Source organism: Pelodiscus sinensis, chromosome 2 (assembly GCF_052426305.1).
Source record: "Pelodiscus sinensis isolate ZL-2025 chromosome 2, ASM5242630v1, whole genome shotgun sequence".
Lineage (NCBI taxonomy): Eukaryota > Metazoa > Chordata > Testudines > Trionychidae > Pelodiscus > Pelodiscus sinensis.
Window position 1 is genome coordinate 263,667,945 of NC_143053.1, and position 12,457 is coordinate 263,680,401.

The 12,457-nt window shown below is 56.7% G+C and overlaps 1 protein-coding gene across 1 annotated transcript in view; it reads right to left on the minus strand.

Moving 5' to 3' along the window:
* Nucleotides 1–7,525, minus strand: part of LOC102450112 (uncharacterized) — a 44,524-nt gene extending 36,999 nt beyond the window's left edge. Inside the window, exons 1-4 of the mRNA XM_089776040.1 lie at nucleotides 7,137–7,525; nucleotides 6,176–6,302; nucleotides 5,070–5,203; nucleotides 4,473–4,595 (exon numbers count right to left, since the gene is read on the minus strand). Of these exons, the coding sequence (XP_089632166.1) occupies nucleotides 4,473–4,595; nucleotides 5,070–5,203; nucleotides 6,176–6,302; nucleotides 7,137–7,148 (396 nt within the window). The 5' untranslated portion in view covers nucleotides 7,149–7,525. The remainder of the gene's footprint in view (nucleotides 1–4,472; nucleotides 4,596–5,069; nucleotides 5,204–6,175; nucleotides 6,303–7,136) is intronic.
* Between the last annotated feature and the right edge of the window lie 4,932 nt (nucleotides 7,526–12,457).

Here is a 12,457-nt window from a genome sequence, read left to right on the forward strand (position 1 = left end):
ATCGTCCTTCTTCCCTTTTTTTAAGATGGGCACTACATTTGCCTTTTTCCAGTCATCCGGGATTTCTCCCGATCTCCACGACTTTTCAAAGATAATGGCCAAAGGCTCCTCAATGACATTTGCCAAACTCCCTCAGTACCCTCGGATGCACTAAGTCCGGACCCATGGATTTATGTACGTTTAGCTTTTCTAAATAGTTCCTAACCTGTTCTTTGCCCACCACGGGCTGTCCATCTTCATCCCATCTTGCGTCACTTAGCGCAGAAGTCCAGGAGCCGACCTTGTCTGTGAATACAGAGGCAAAGAAAGCATTGAGTACTTCAGCATTCCCCACATCATCTGTCACTAGGTTACCTCCTTCATCCATTAGGGGCCGCACACCCTCTCTGATCACCTTCTTCTTGTTAACATGCCTGTAGAAACCTTTCTTGTATCCTTCACATCCTTAGCCAGTCGCAACTCCATTTGCGCTTTCGCCTTCCTGATAACCCCCCGGCATTCTTGAGCTAGACCTTTAAACTCCTCCCTGGTCATTTGTCCAAGTTTCCACTCTTTGTAAGCTTCCTTTTTGTGCTTAAGTTCACCAAGGATTTCCCCTGTGAGCCAGTCCGGTCTCCTACCATGTTTGCCTCTCTTGCTACGCGTCGGGATGGTTTCTTTCTGTGCCTTCAATAAGGCTTCTTTAAAATACTGCCAGCTGTCCTGGACTCCTTCCCCCTTCATGTTAACATCCCAGGGGATTCTGCCCATCAGGTCTCGGAGGGAGTCAAAATCTGCTTTTTTGAAGTCCAAGGTGTGTATTTTACTACTCTCTTTTCTTCCTTTGGTCAGGATCCTGAAATCGACCATCTCATGATCACTGCTTCCCAGGTTGTCACCCACCTCCACTTCCCCTACTAGTTCCTCCCTGTTTGTGAGCAGAAGGTCAAGCTGCGCACGGCCCCTGGTCGGATCCTTCAGCACCTGTGTCAAGAAGTTATCCCCAACATTCTCCAAAAACTTCCTGGATTGCCTGTGTACTGCCGTATTGGTTTCCCAGCAGATGTCAGGGGGATTAAAGTCCCTCACGAGAACCAGGGCCTGAGATCTGGAAGCTTCGCTCAGTTGTCCGAAGAAAGCCTCATCTACCTCATCCACCTGATTCGGTGGCCTGTAGCAGACACCAACCACAACATCACTGCTGTTGTTTGCTCCTTTAAACTTAACCCATAGACTCTCAACAGGTTTTTCTCCCTCTTTATACTGGAGTTCAGAGCAATCGTAGTGCTCTCTTACATATAGTGCAACTCCTCCTCCTTTTCTCCCCTGCCTGTTGTTCCTGAACAGTCTATACCCTTCCATGACAGCGCTCCAGTCATGCGAGTCATCCCACCAAGTCTCTGTTATCCCAATTAAATCATATTTCTTGGTCTGGGCCAGGGCCTCCACTTCTTCTTCAGGTAACCAGCTGAGCGCCCTATCTTCTGCATTCGAAGCATGGGTCCTCCTTTCTTGTCCCTTCCTCTCTGCATTTCTTCCCGGTATCCGACTTTCCCACTCCCCTCAGGGTTTTGGTCACCATCCCCCGACGAACCTAGTTTAAAGCCCCCGTCACTAGGTTCGCAAGCCTGCCCGCGAAGATGCTCCTTCCTCTCTTCGTTAGGTGGATCCCATCTCTTCCTAACAATCCTTGTGCCCGGAACAGAGTCCCATGGCTGAAGAAACCAAAGCCCTCTCTGCGACACCATCTGCGCAACCACGCATTTATGTCCTCAATTCTACGATCCCTGCCCAGTCCTTTCCCTTCAACAGGGAGGATGGAGGAGAACACCACTTGCGCGCCGAATTCTTGGATCCTTCTTCCCAGCGCTACATAATCCTCAGTAACGCGCTCAAGGTCATTCTTGGCCGTAACGTTAGTTCCCACGTGGAGAAGCAGGAAGGGGTAGCAATCCGAAGGTTTGATCAGCTTGGTAAGCCTCTCAGTGACATCCCGAATGCGAGCTCCCGGTAAGCAGCACACCTCTCGAGATTCCAGGTCCGGACGGCAGAGGGATGGCTCAGTCCCTCTTAGGAGGGAGTTCCCGACCACCACCACCCGTCGTTTCCTTTTGGGCGTGGTGGCCGTGGAACCCCCATCCCTAGGACTACGCATCCCATGCCTTCCAGTAGATGGTGTTCCCTTCTGGTTTCTTCCTTGTGAGGTCCCTTCCAGAGCTTTCAGCACTGCAGAGCCTGTGGAGAGAGCTTGAAAGCGATTGCTTACCTCTATAGCATCGGGGGATTCCCGTGCTGGCCTTTTCCCCCTTCTAGAAGTTACATGCTGCCAGTTCTCTTCTTGGTCACGTACTGCCCTCTCTGGCTCTTCTGCCTGTCGTGCTTGAAGGATTAAACGCTGCCTTCTATCGAGGAAGTCTTCATCCTCTCTGATCAAGCGCAGGGTCGACACTTGGGCCTCCAGTCCTCTAATTTTTTCTTCCAAAATGTCGACCAGCTTGCACTTGGTGCAGATGAAATCCGTTCTTTCTTCCGGGAGGAAGACAAACATGGCACACGCTGTGCAGGTAACAGCAGCAGACCCATCACCATCCATCGCTGCTGTCCTGGAGAAGGGATTTAAAAAGAAAGACAAGAGAACCTCCCGCCCTTCCCAACTCCCTCTCTAACCTCCCTGTTAGCACTCACCTGTTCGCAAGCTCCTTGGTCGCTTGCCCACTGCCTTATGTACCCAATGACTGGCAGATAGCTAATGTAACACCAATATTTGAAAAGGGCTCTAGAGGCGATCCTGGCAATTACAGACCGGTCAGGCTAACGTCAGTACCGGGCAAACCAGTCGAAACAATAGTAAAGAATACAATCATCAGACACCTAGAAGAACATAATTTGTTGGGCAAAAGTCAACATGGTTTCTGTAAAGGGAAATCCTGTCTTACTAATCGATTAGAGTTCTTTGAAGGGGTTAACAAAGATGTGGACAAGGGGGATCCAGTAGATCTAGTATACTTATGATTTCCAGAAAGCCTTTGACAAGGTCCCTCACCAAAGGCTCTTAAGTAAATTAAGATGTCATGGGATAAGAGGGAAGGTCCTTTCATGGACTGAGAAATGGTTAAAAGACAGGAAGCAAAGGGTAGGAATAAATGGTAAATATTCCCAATGGAGAGGGGTTACTAGTGGTGTACCCCTAGGGTGAGTCCTGGGACCAATCCTATTCAACTTATTCATAAATGATCTGGAGAAAGGGGTAAACAATGAGGTGGCAAAGTTTGCAGACGATACTAAACGGCTCAAGGTAGTTAAGACCAAAGCAGACTGTGAAGAACTTCAAAAAGATCTCACAAAACTAGTTGATTGGGCAACAAAATGGCAAATGAAATGTAATGTGGATAAATGTAAAGGAACGCACATTGGAAAAAATAACCCCAACTAGACATATAATATGATGGGGGCTAATTTAGCTCCAACTAATCAGGAAAGAGATCTTGGAGTCATCATGGATAGTTCTCTGAAGACATCCATACATTGTGCAGCGGCAGCCAAAAAAGCAAACAGGATGTTAGGAATCATTTAAAAAAGGGACAGAGACTAAGACGGAGAATATCTTATTGCCTCTATATAAAACCATGGGACGCCCACATATTGAATACGGCGTACCGATGTGGTTGCCTCACCTCAAAAAAGATCTATTGGCCTTGGAAAAGGTTCAGAAAGGGGCAACAAAAAGATGAGGGGTTTGGAACGGGTCCCACATGAAGAGAGATTAAAAAGACTTGGACTTTTCAGCTTAGCAAAGAGGAGACTAAGGGGGATATGATAGAGGTCTAATAAAATCCTGACAGGGATGGAGAAAGTGAATAAGGAAAATTCTCACAATATAAGAACTAGGGGTCACCCAATGAAATGAATAGGCAGCAGGTTTAAAACAAACCAAAGGAAGATTTTCTTCCCTCAGTGCACAGACAACTTGTGGAACTCCTTGCCAGAGGATGTTGTGAAGGCCAAGGCTATAACAGGGTTTAAAACAGAGCGAGATAGATGCAGGGATGTTAGGCCCATCAGTGGCTGTTAGCCAGGCTGGGCAGGGAGGCTGTCCCTTGCTGGTGTTTGCGAGAGGCTGGAAATGGGCGAAAGGAGAGAGCTCCCGTGATGGTTCCCGGTTGCGTTCGCTCTCTCTGGGGCACCGGGCACTGGCCACTGTCGGCAGGCAGGACACTGGGCTGCACGAGCCTTCGGTGTGACCCCGTCTGGCCGCTCTGCTGTTCTTATCTGACAGGCAGCCTAGCTACCCAGCCCCAGTCGGGACCCGCCGCTCTGGCTGGCTTGGGTCGGTGCTGCTGTGCTTGACACACCGGGCCCAGGCTGCCGGGCCGACCCTGCCCCCGTTCTCCCCACGCCCAGCGGGGCGCCTGTGCCCATGCTCCAGAAGAGCAGACGCCAGCCCAGAGCCCCGTGCCGCTGCCGCCGCCGCCAATCGAGGGATCTTTACCCACAGAGCTGACCAGCTGGTAATTCTCCTTCATCACGTCCTGATAGAGCTCCCGCTGCCAGTCCTTCAGCCCCGCCCACTCCTCGGTGGTGAGATAGACAGCCACGTCCTGGAAGGCCACCGGCGCCTGCCACGCAGAGCAGCCCGGCTGAGCCCCGCCCTCGCCCCTCAGCCAATCGCCAGTCACCTTGGGCGGCTGCCGCGAAGTCTCATGGACAGGGCGAGACCCGACCCCTCCTCCCCTGGGTCGGGCCAGGAGCAAACAGCCCAGCGAGGCCCACGTCCCCGGGGCGGGACCCCCAGCCCCCGGCCCTCCCCCAAGGGCTCAGCACGCCCCAGTTCACTGCCCGCCCCAACGCCGCGGCACAGGCCACGGGGCCCAGGCACCGAGCAGAGGGGGCTGCCCAGACACCGGGAGCCCATTCACCCCACTGCGAGGGGGGACCCAGCCACCCAAGGCGCCGACAGGGCCAGCGGGCGGCCGGCTCCTCTGAGGAAGGATTTCGGGGACCCAGAGGCCTCAGACCTCGCCGCTGGCATCCCGCCCAGGCCCCTTCCCTGGTCCCCCCTTGCCCGGAGCCGTTGCGATTCTGGCCGTTACCTGGCTCGGGGCGGCCTTCCCCGGGGCCGGAAGCAGGGGGAAATTCGCTCTCGAGTACTGATGGTCCCAGGCTCGCGGCGCCTTCTCTCGCTTGGCTTTTCTCGCCGACGCCCTGGGCCTGGGGCCCGCGGGGCCTGTCCGAGGGGAGAACCCGCCGGGCGGGCGGGCGACCGTATCACACGGGGGCACTTCGTCAATGTCGGTTCTGGTCCCGGGCCAGCTCCACCCCAGTCAGAAGGGGCGGGGCCTGAGGCAGAAGGGGCGGGGCTAGGGCTAGCCTCCGCCCAGAGCTGTCTGGGGCCAGAGGCTTTGATGTAAAAACACAGCAAAGGGCTCACGGCTCCAGCCCCCCCGGGAGAGGGCCGGGACCGGGAGCCATTTCAATAGGATCCTGCAGCCTGCACCGCCGCCTGGACCTCTGGTGACACAGGCAGCCGGCTAGAGACAGAAAGCGGCCAGATGCAGCCCCAGGCCGGATCCAGCCCCCGGCCACATCGTGCCCAGCCCCGGAATCTGTGCTGAGTCCTGCGGTACCCAGGGCTCGGCCGCCACGGGACTTCTCCTGCCAGCAGCCCCCGGACAGCAGCTCCGCAAGAGGCCCCGGGTCCCATGGGCAGCACCCGCACCCCTGGGCCTGGCAGTTCACAGCCGAGGCACCTCTGGGCTCCCGGGCCGCAGACACCGCTCTCCACCCACCCAGCTCTGCCGGCAGCGCGGCGGGAAGGGCGGCAGTACACACCCCTCGCCACCCCTCCTTCTGTGTCCTGCTGCCGGCGCGCGGCCTTCAGAGCTGGGCACCTGGCCAGCAGCCATTCTCCGGCCGCCCAGCCCCCTCGTCCACTGCAAACTGAGCACCCAGAGCAAGGCTGGACAGGCCGCACCCACCCATCCCGCTAGCTGCACCCCCTGCCCGTCGGCATCTCCCTGCTGGGGCTGGAGTGATGGACCAGCCCCAGCCCCTCGCTGGAGTGCAGCCCCCCGCCAGCCCCACTGCAGCCCCCCACCAGCCCCACTGCAGCCCCCCACCAGCCCCACTGCAGCCCCCCGCCAGCCCCACTGCAGCCCCCAGGGCCGGAGAGCCCTGCCCCCGAGACGCAGCTCCTCACCCAGCGAGGCCACCAGCGCGTAGTTCTCCATCATCACCTCCCGGTACAGCTCCCGCTGCCAATCCGCCAGCTCCGCCCACTCCGCCGGCGAGAAATAGACCGCCACGTCCTCGAACGCCACCGGCGCCTGCCACGCCACCGGGCCGATCAGACACACCCGGCCTGGCCCACCCGCCCTCCGCCCACTGCTGAGCCCAGCCCGGCCTGTCCCGGCACACCTGGGCGGGCGGGGGGTGGCCCGGGTCTGTCTCGATCAGCCTTTCACCCCGGATGGGCAGGGTAACAGGCCCCCGGCGCCGCACTGGGAGCTGGGCCGACCCCGCGGGGGGATGCGACTGGCGGGGTCAGTACTGGGGGGGCACAGGACTGCGGGGGGGTCCCCTCAGGACTACGCCTGGCACCAGGCCTGCCCTTTGGGACTCTCTCAGGCAGCTGCTTGCTCAGGCTGGTCCGCACGGCTGGTAGGCGAGACCCCCCCAAAAGAAGCACATAAGGGGAAGGGGCCGAGCCACAGAATCCCGCAGCCCCCGTGCTTCCAAGCGACCCTACAATAACAACCCCGCCCCCCCGGCCGCCGGGACAGGCTCCCGAACCCCCCCCTCCGCCGGGCTCCCAACCCCCCCCCCCCGGCCGCCGGGACAGGCTCCCGAACCCCCCCCCCCGGCTGCCGGGACAGGCTCCCGAACCCCCCCCCCTCCGCCGGACTCCCAACCCCCCCCCCCCCGGCCGCCGGGACAGGCTCCCGAACCCCCCCCCCCGCCGGGCTCCCAACCCCCCCCCCGGCTGCCGGGACAGGCTCCCAACCCCCCCCCCGGCCGCCGGGATAGGCTCCCGAACCCCCCCCCCCCCCGCGCCGGGCTCCCAACCCCCCCCGGCCGCCGGGCTCCCGAACCCCCCCCCCCCCCCCTCCGCCGGGCTCCCACCCCTCCCCTCCGGGCTCCCGAACCCCCCCCCCCCCTACCTGCGCCCGCATGGCCCGGCCGGGTCCCCGCAGCGCGGCTCCGCGGGCTCTGTCCGGCCGCACCCCGCTCCCAGAGCCCCGGGCCCGGCCTCAGGAGCCGCCGCTGCGCAGAGCCCGGCCCCGCTCCCCGGCCCAGCGACACGGGCCCGCGTCAGGAGCCCCCCCGTGGGGCAGGAGCCCCCCCCCGCAGGGCTGCGCCCAGGGCCCCGCCCCCAGGCTTGGGGGGGTCCCCCCGCTCCCCCCCCGCGCGCAGAGCGGCCCGGATTGCAGAAGCACCAGCGGGGGGGTCTCGGGACCCGGGCCGGGCTCCGGCTGCGCCCCAGGGCGCCCACGAGCCGTCAGGGGGGCAGCAGGGCCCTGGGCCCAGCCCCCCGCGGGGTGACCCTCGTGGTGACCTGTGTGGGGGGAGGGGCTGGCCCGCAGGGGGAGGGCTGCCAGATGGTTGAACCAAAAATACCGAACACCCCCCCCCAAAAAAACAAAAAAACCCACCGGGGGAGGGGGGGGGATATTCTGTTGAGAAAAAAGGGGGGGGGGGCAAAGTTGTTGGGAAAAGACCCAGCAGGCCCCTTTAAGGCTTTGGGGCTCGCTGCCAGCTCATCTTGTTTTCCTGCTTCAAGCCAGAAGACAGGCCCTGCGGCCGGACCGGGTGTGCGGGGCAGGGGCCGGGCCTGGTTGCTGAGTGTGTGTCGGGTGCCAGGGGTCTGGGATTGTCACCTCCTGGCAGGGAAAAAAAATCAGAAAATAGCCACAGTTTAGGACAGTTTAGGAGTCTGGTATTTTCTGATTGTTTTTTTACCAGACAGAAGGCGAGAATACCGGACTGTCTGGGTCAATCCCGGACACCTGGACACCCTAAGCTGGGTCCGTGCCTGTTCCCTCGAGTTTGTCCACCCATCTGCAGAGTAAATTTTGTTCTGTGCACCAAGGCATGTGCAGATGTGCACCACCAATACCAAGGAGCTGCCACCTTTGTGTCTCCTGGCTGCCCCCCCCCCCGCCCCTCATCTCCATCCCAAGTGGAGCACCTCTGGGGGAGGTGGCCCCTGTGCCCGCGCCAGCCCCACTATCCCCCCGGGTGCCTCGGTCAGAACATCAGCACGGCCGGGGGGGGGAGGGTCCATCCAGCCCAGCGTCCTGCCTGCCGGCAGTGGCCAGTGCCAGGGGCCCCAGAGGGAGGGAACACAACAGGGAATGATCACGTGACCCGTCCCCTGTCGCCTGTTCCCAGACACACAGAGGCCAGGGACCCAGCCCTGGCTAACGGCCATTGATGGACCCAGCCTCCATGAATCTCACTTGCTCTTTTTTGAACCCTGTTAAAGTCCGGCCTTCACCGCATCCTCTGGCAAGGAGTGTCGTGGACCGGCCGGGTCTGGCACTGCTGAGGGCGTCCGCTCAGGGCGAATTGCTCAACGCCAGGGCTGCTTACAGCCCGTGACTGGAGACCTTCCAAACCGGCCACACACCAGCCCCACCGAGGGCTCCAGCTACCGATCCCGCCAGCAGGAACCCCACGAGCAAAACCCCTCGGACACCCCAGCTCCCCCTGTGCCCCGATCAGCCCCGAGCTTAACACGGGTGAGGGGTTCTAGAACCGATCTCACCCACCCCGAACGGGTCCTCCCGGTCCCAAAGAACCAGCCCCAGATCCCCGGTCAGTTCACACCCTGGATCGTACCCACAGGCGCACGCTGGGCCCGTCCTTTAGCACCTGAAGGTTTATTAAGAGAAGAGAGCAAAGGCGGCGAGTGAGGCTGCTCAGGGGAACACGTCCCAGCGCCAGTCACTAAGGTCTTGCTGCCGGCTCTAGCGGGGATGTTCCCAAGGGCCAGCGTAGCCGTCTCTGGTTCCAGCCTGTGCCGGGACGGGTCAGCCTCCTCCCCGGCTCTGTCCCTCGCACGGCTGCATCCGGGATCAGCAGCAAGACTGGAGACACGATGGAGACGCCCTCACGGCATCGTATCCATTCCTGGCATCCCCCTGGCCAGAGCGGTCACATGGCCCAGTGACCTGGCTGTGTTTCACGTGCCGGCAGCCATTACGCCCTGGCTGGTTTGCATGCTCCCAGACACATTCCTCAGCTGTGTGGGCCACCTCAAGGGCCGTGGGGCCCTGCTAGTGAGCACAGCACTGGCTTCTCCCCTTAAAATCCAATAATGTGGCGAGGAGTTCCACAGGTTGACTGTGCGCTGCATGAAGAAAAACTCCCTTTTGTTTGTTTTAAACCTGCTGCCTATTCATTTCATTGGGTGACCCCTAGTTCTTGTGTTATGGGAACAGGTAACTAGCTTTTCCTGATTCCCTTTCTCCATGACTGTAAAGACATCTATCATACCCCCCTTGGCTGGGGGAAGAGGTGGAGTTCCTCCTAAGATGCGAGCGTGCGTGGGCACGCAGAGGAAATTTCAACCCCACCCCGCACGCTAAGCAGAGGCAGGAGGCTGCTCCAGCCGTTAGGAGTTTGCACAGTCTGGATGGAAGCTTGTATTTCCATTAAGTTAACATGAAAAATATATAAAAATAAAATGTATAGATGATGCATCAATGGAAAAATAAAAGTTAACTTTTTCTGAAGAAACTTATTCAATTTGGAAAACAAATGTATTCAGATTGCTTTCTTTCTGCGGTTTCTTTACAAAATCGTCCGTTAAGTCATTGTAAGTAATATTTTGTATGGAAGCACTTTCAATTGTCAATACTGCTGAACCTGTCAAAAGTTGACTCGTCGTATTTCACAAAGAATTTTTGATGCATTTCAACACAGAAAAAGAACATTCTTCACCAGCACGTGTGACAGAGGTTGGTGAAAATATTTCCAGTCTGGTATCCACATTCGGGAAGGTTGCCTGCAAACCGACACGTGCAAGTCTGAACAAACCAATCGGGGAACTCGAAGCACAGAGCTTATCATTTTTGATAAAACAAATGAAATGTTTTACTTCATCCTCCATAAGATTTGTGTCTATGTCCTCTCGGTAAATTCACTTCACGGTAAATACGTCAACTCTACAACACTACTCTGAAATAACTTAGTCCACGTCTACACAGCAGGCAGTTATTTCGAAATAATGTCAAAATCCTGTTGAGCTGGAGGACTTCTTTCTCCGATTCCTGTAACCCTCAGGCTGCGTCTAGACTGGCATGATTTTGCACAAATACTTTTAACGGACAAAGTTTTTCCGTTAAAAGTATTTGCGCAAGAGGGCGTCTACACTGGCATGTGCCTTTGCGCAAGAGATGTGCTTTTGCGCAAAAGCATCCGCGCCAGTGCAGACGCTCTCTTGTGCAAGAAAGCTCTGAGGCCATTTTAGCCATCGGGCTTTCTTGCGCAAGAAATTAATGTGGCTGTCTACACTGGCCTCTTGTGCAAGAATACTTGTGCAAGAGGGCTTATCCCTGAGCGGGAGCGTCGGAGTATTTGCACAAGAACCACTGATTTCATACAGTACAAAGTCAGTGTTCTTGCGCAAATACTCGCGGCCAGTGTAGACAGGTGGCCACTTTTGCACAAAATCATGCCAGTCTAGACGCAGCCTCATTGCCTGAAGAGTGAGGGAAGTCAGAGGAAGCGTGCTCTGTCGTGAAAGAAGTGCTAAGTACATGCTCCCTATTCGAAATAAGCTACCGATTCACGTAGTTCAATTTGCATAGCTTAGTTCGAGTTAAGCCCTGCAGTGTAGACACACGCTTGATTTCTTACTGTAGTGGCTTTTAGTGTGTCCATCCATACTTGTCAAAAAACATGCAAAATCAATCAACAGTTTTCTTCAGAGAGCCCCCTCTGCTCTGCAATTGCACTAATAGTGTGTCACAAATCACACTGAACTTCTCGTTCCCTTTGAAATGGATTTCATTACCTCTGGTTTCATGAAAACATAACGTCCTGGGTTTTTTTACACTTCTCATCAAATATATGCGAGGCACCTCTATTTTCTGTTACTGTTAGTGCCTCTGCTTCATGGACCTATAACCATTTCGAACTGCCACGTGTGAAAGTAGAAAGAATTATACTGTAAGAGAAAGATGAATGATGCTGTAATAATTGAATAAGTTGAAGGAATACTGTTTGTCTCTGAACAGGAAGAAGAAAAGTATGTGAATGTTGTTTGTAGGTATGCAGATCAGAGTGCTAGCCAGGTGGGCCTGAGTTAATAGGAAAAGGAACATTAGGTGTTAGGGAGAAAGCAATTGAGATAACCAGGGAGATATGGACAGGAGATTGCTGTGTGCTTCATGTGGAATGAAGATACTGGACTAGCCTCACACTAATCATGTGAAGTTTTGCCCCTCTTTTAATCCTGTTAATTTTGGCTTTCTTTTGACTGTATAAATCAAGGGGTTTGAACCTTGTGGGGCACTCACATCTTCTGGGTGCATTTAGCAGAGCGGCTTTGCTAATAAACAGAGCGGTCTGACAAATCTGTGAGTCCTGTCTGACTTTGACACATGGCAAAACCCGTACCTGAGGCTAACAATTGTGCAGCTTTCAATACACTTGTATCCGCTTTTTGCAGTGATTTACGGACGGCGTTAAGTCTTTGAAGTAAATGGTTCCACAAAATAGTAAAAACAGCAATAGCACAGAATCCTGGAACCCCAGGGCTGGCAGAGAGCTCAGGAGGCATCAAGTCCAGCCCCCTGCCCAAGGCAGGACCAACCCAACTCAATCAGCCCAGCCAGGGCTTGGTCAAGCAGGGACTGAAACACCTCTAGGGATGGAGATTCCACCCCCTCCCTAGGGAACCCAGCCCAGTGCTCCCCCACCCGCCTAGGGAAAGAGTTTTCCCTAATATCCCACCTAGACCTCCCCCCCTGTGTTAATGTTCACGCCCTGGGTCCTCTACTCCATGGTCTGGGACGGGAGTTCCACTAGCCCTGGGCTTGCACCGCAGTGTAGACCCAAGGCGCCACTCGGGTGACTTAGTAGGTAAGAGCACAAGGGAGCGGTAGCCATCACAGCACTACTGTGCATCCCCCAACCCAAACAGGACACTCAGAGCCGGGGTCGGTCCCTCCTCCCCCTCCCCACACCGCTGTGCCAGCACACCCCGGGCCGGACGCTCTGCCTGCTGTCACAGGCTTGGAGAGTTAGGATCTGCCGTCTGGTCCGCTTCAGGAGCGGCTCATGCACTGGCCCGTCTCCAGGGTTCACGGCTTGGGCTAGCCACAAATTCCCACGTGTCCCTGGGGCCCAGTCCCCCTGCCACTCTGGCTAGTCTGGCTCGGAGAGCCCCAGGGAATGAACCGACCATGTCAAATAAGACGGGACCTAAAAGCGACGGTGGCACCTGACTCGGCCTGTTGGTGCCTCTTTTCCG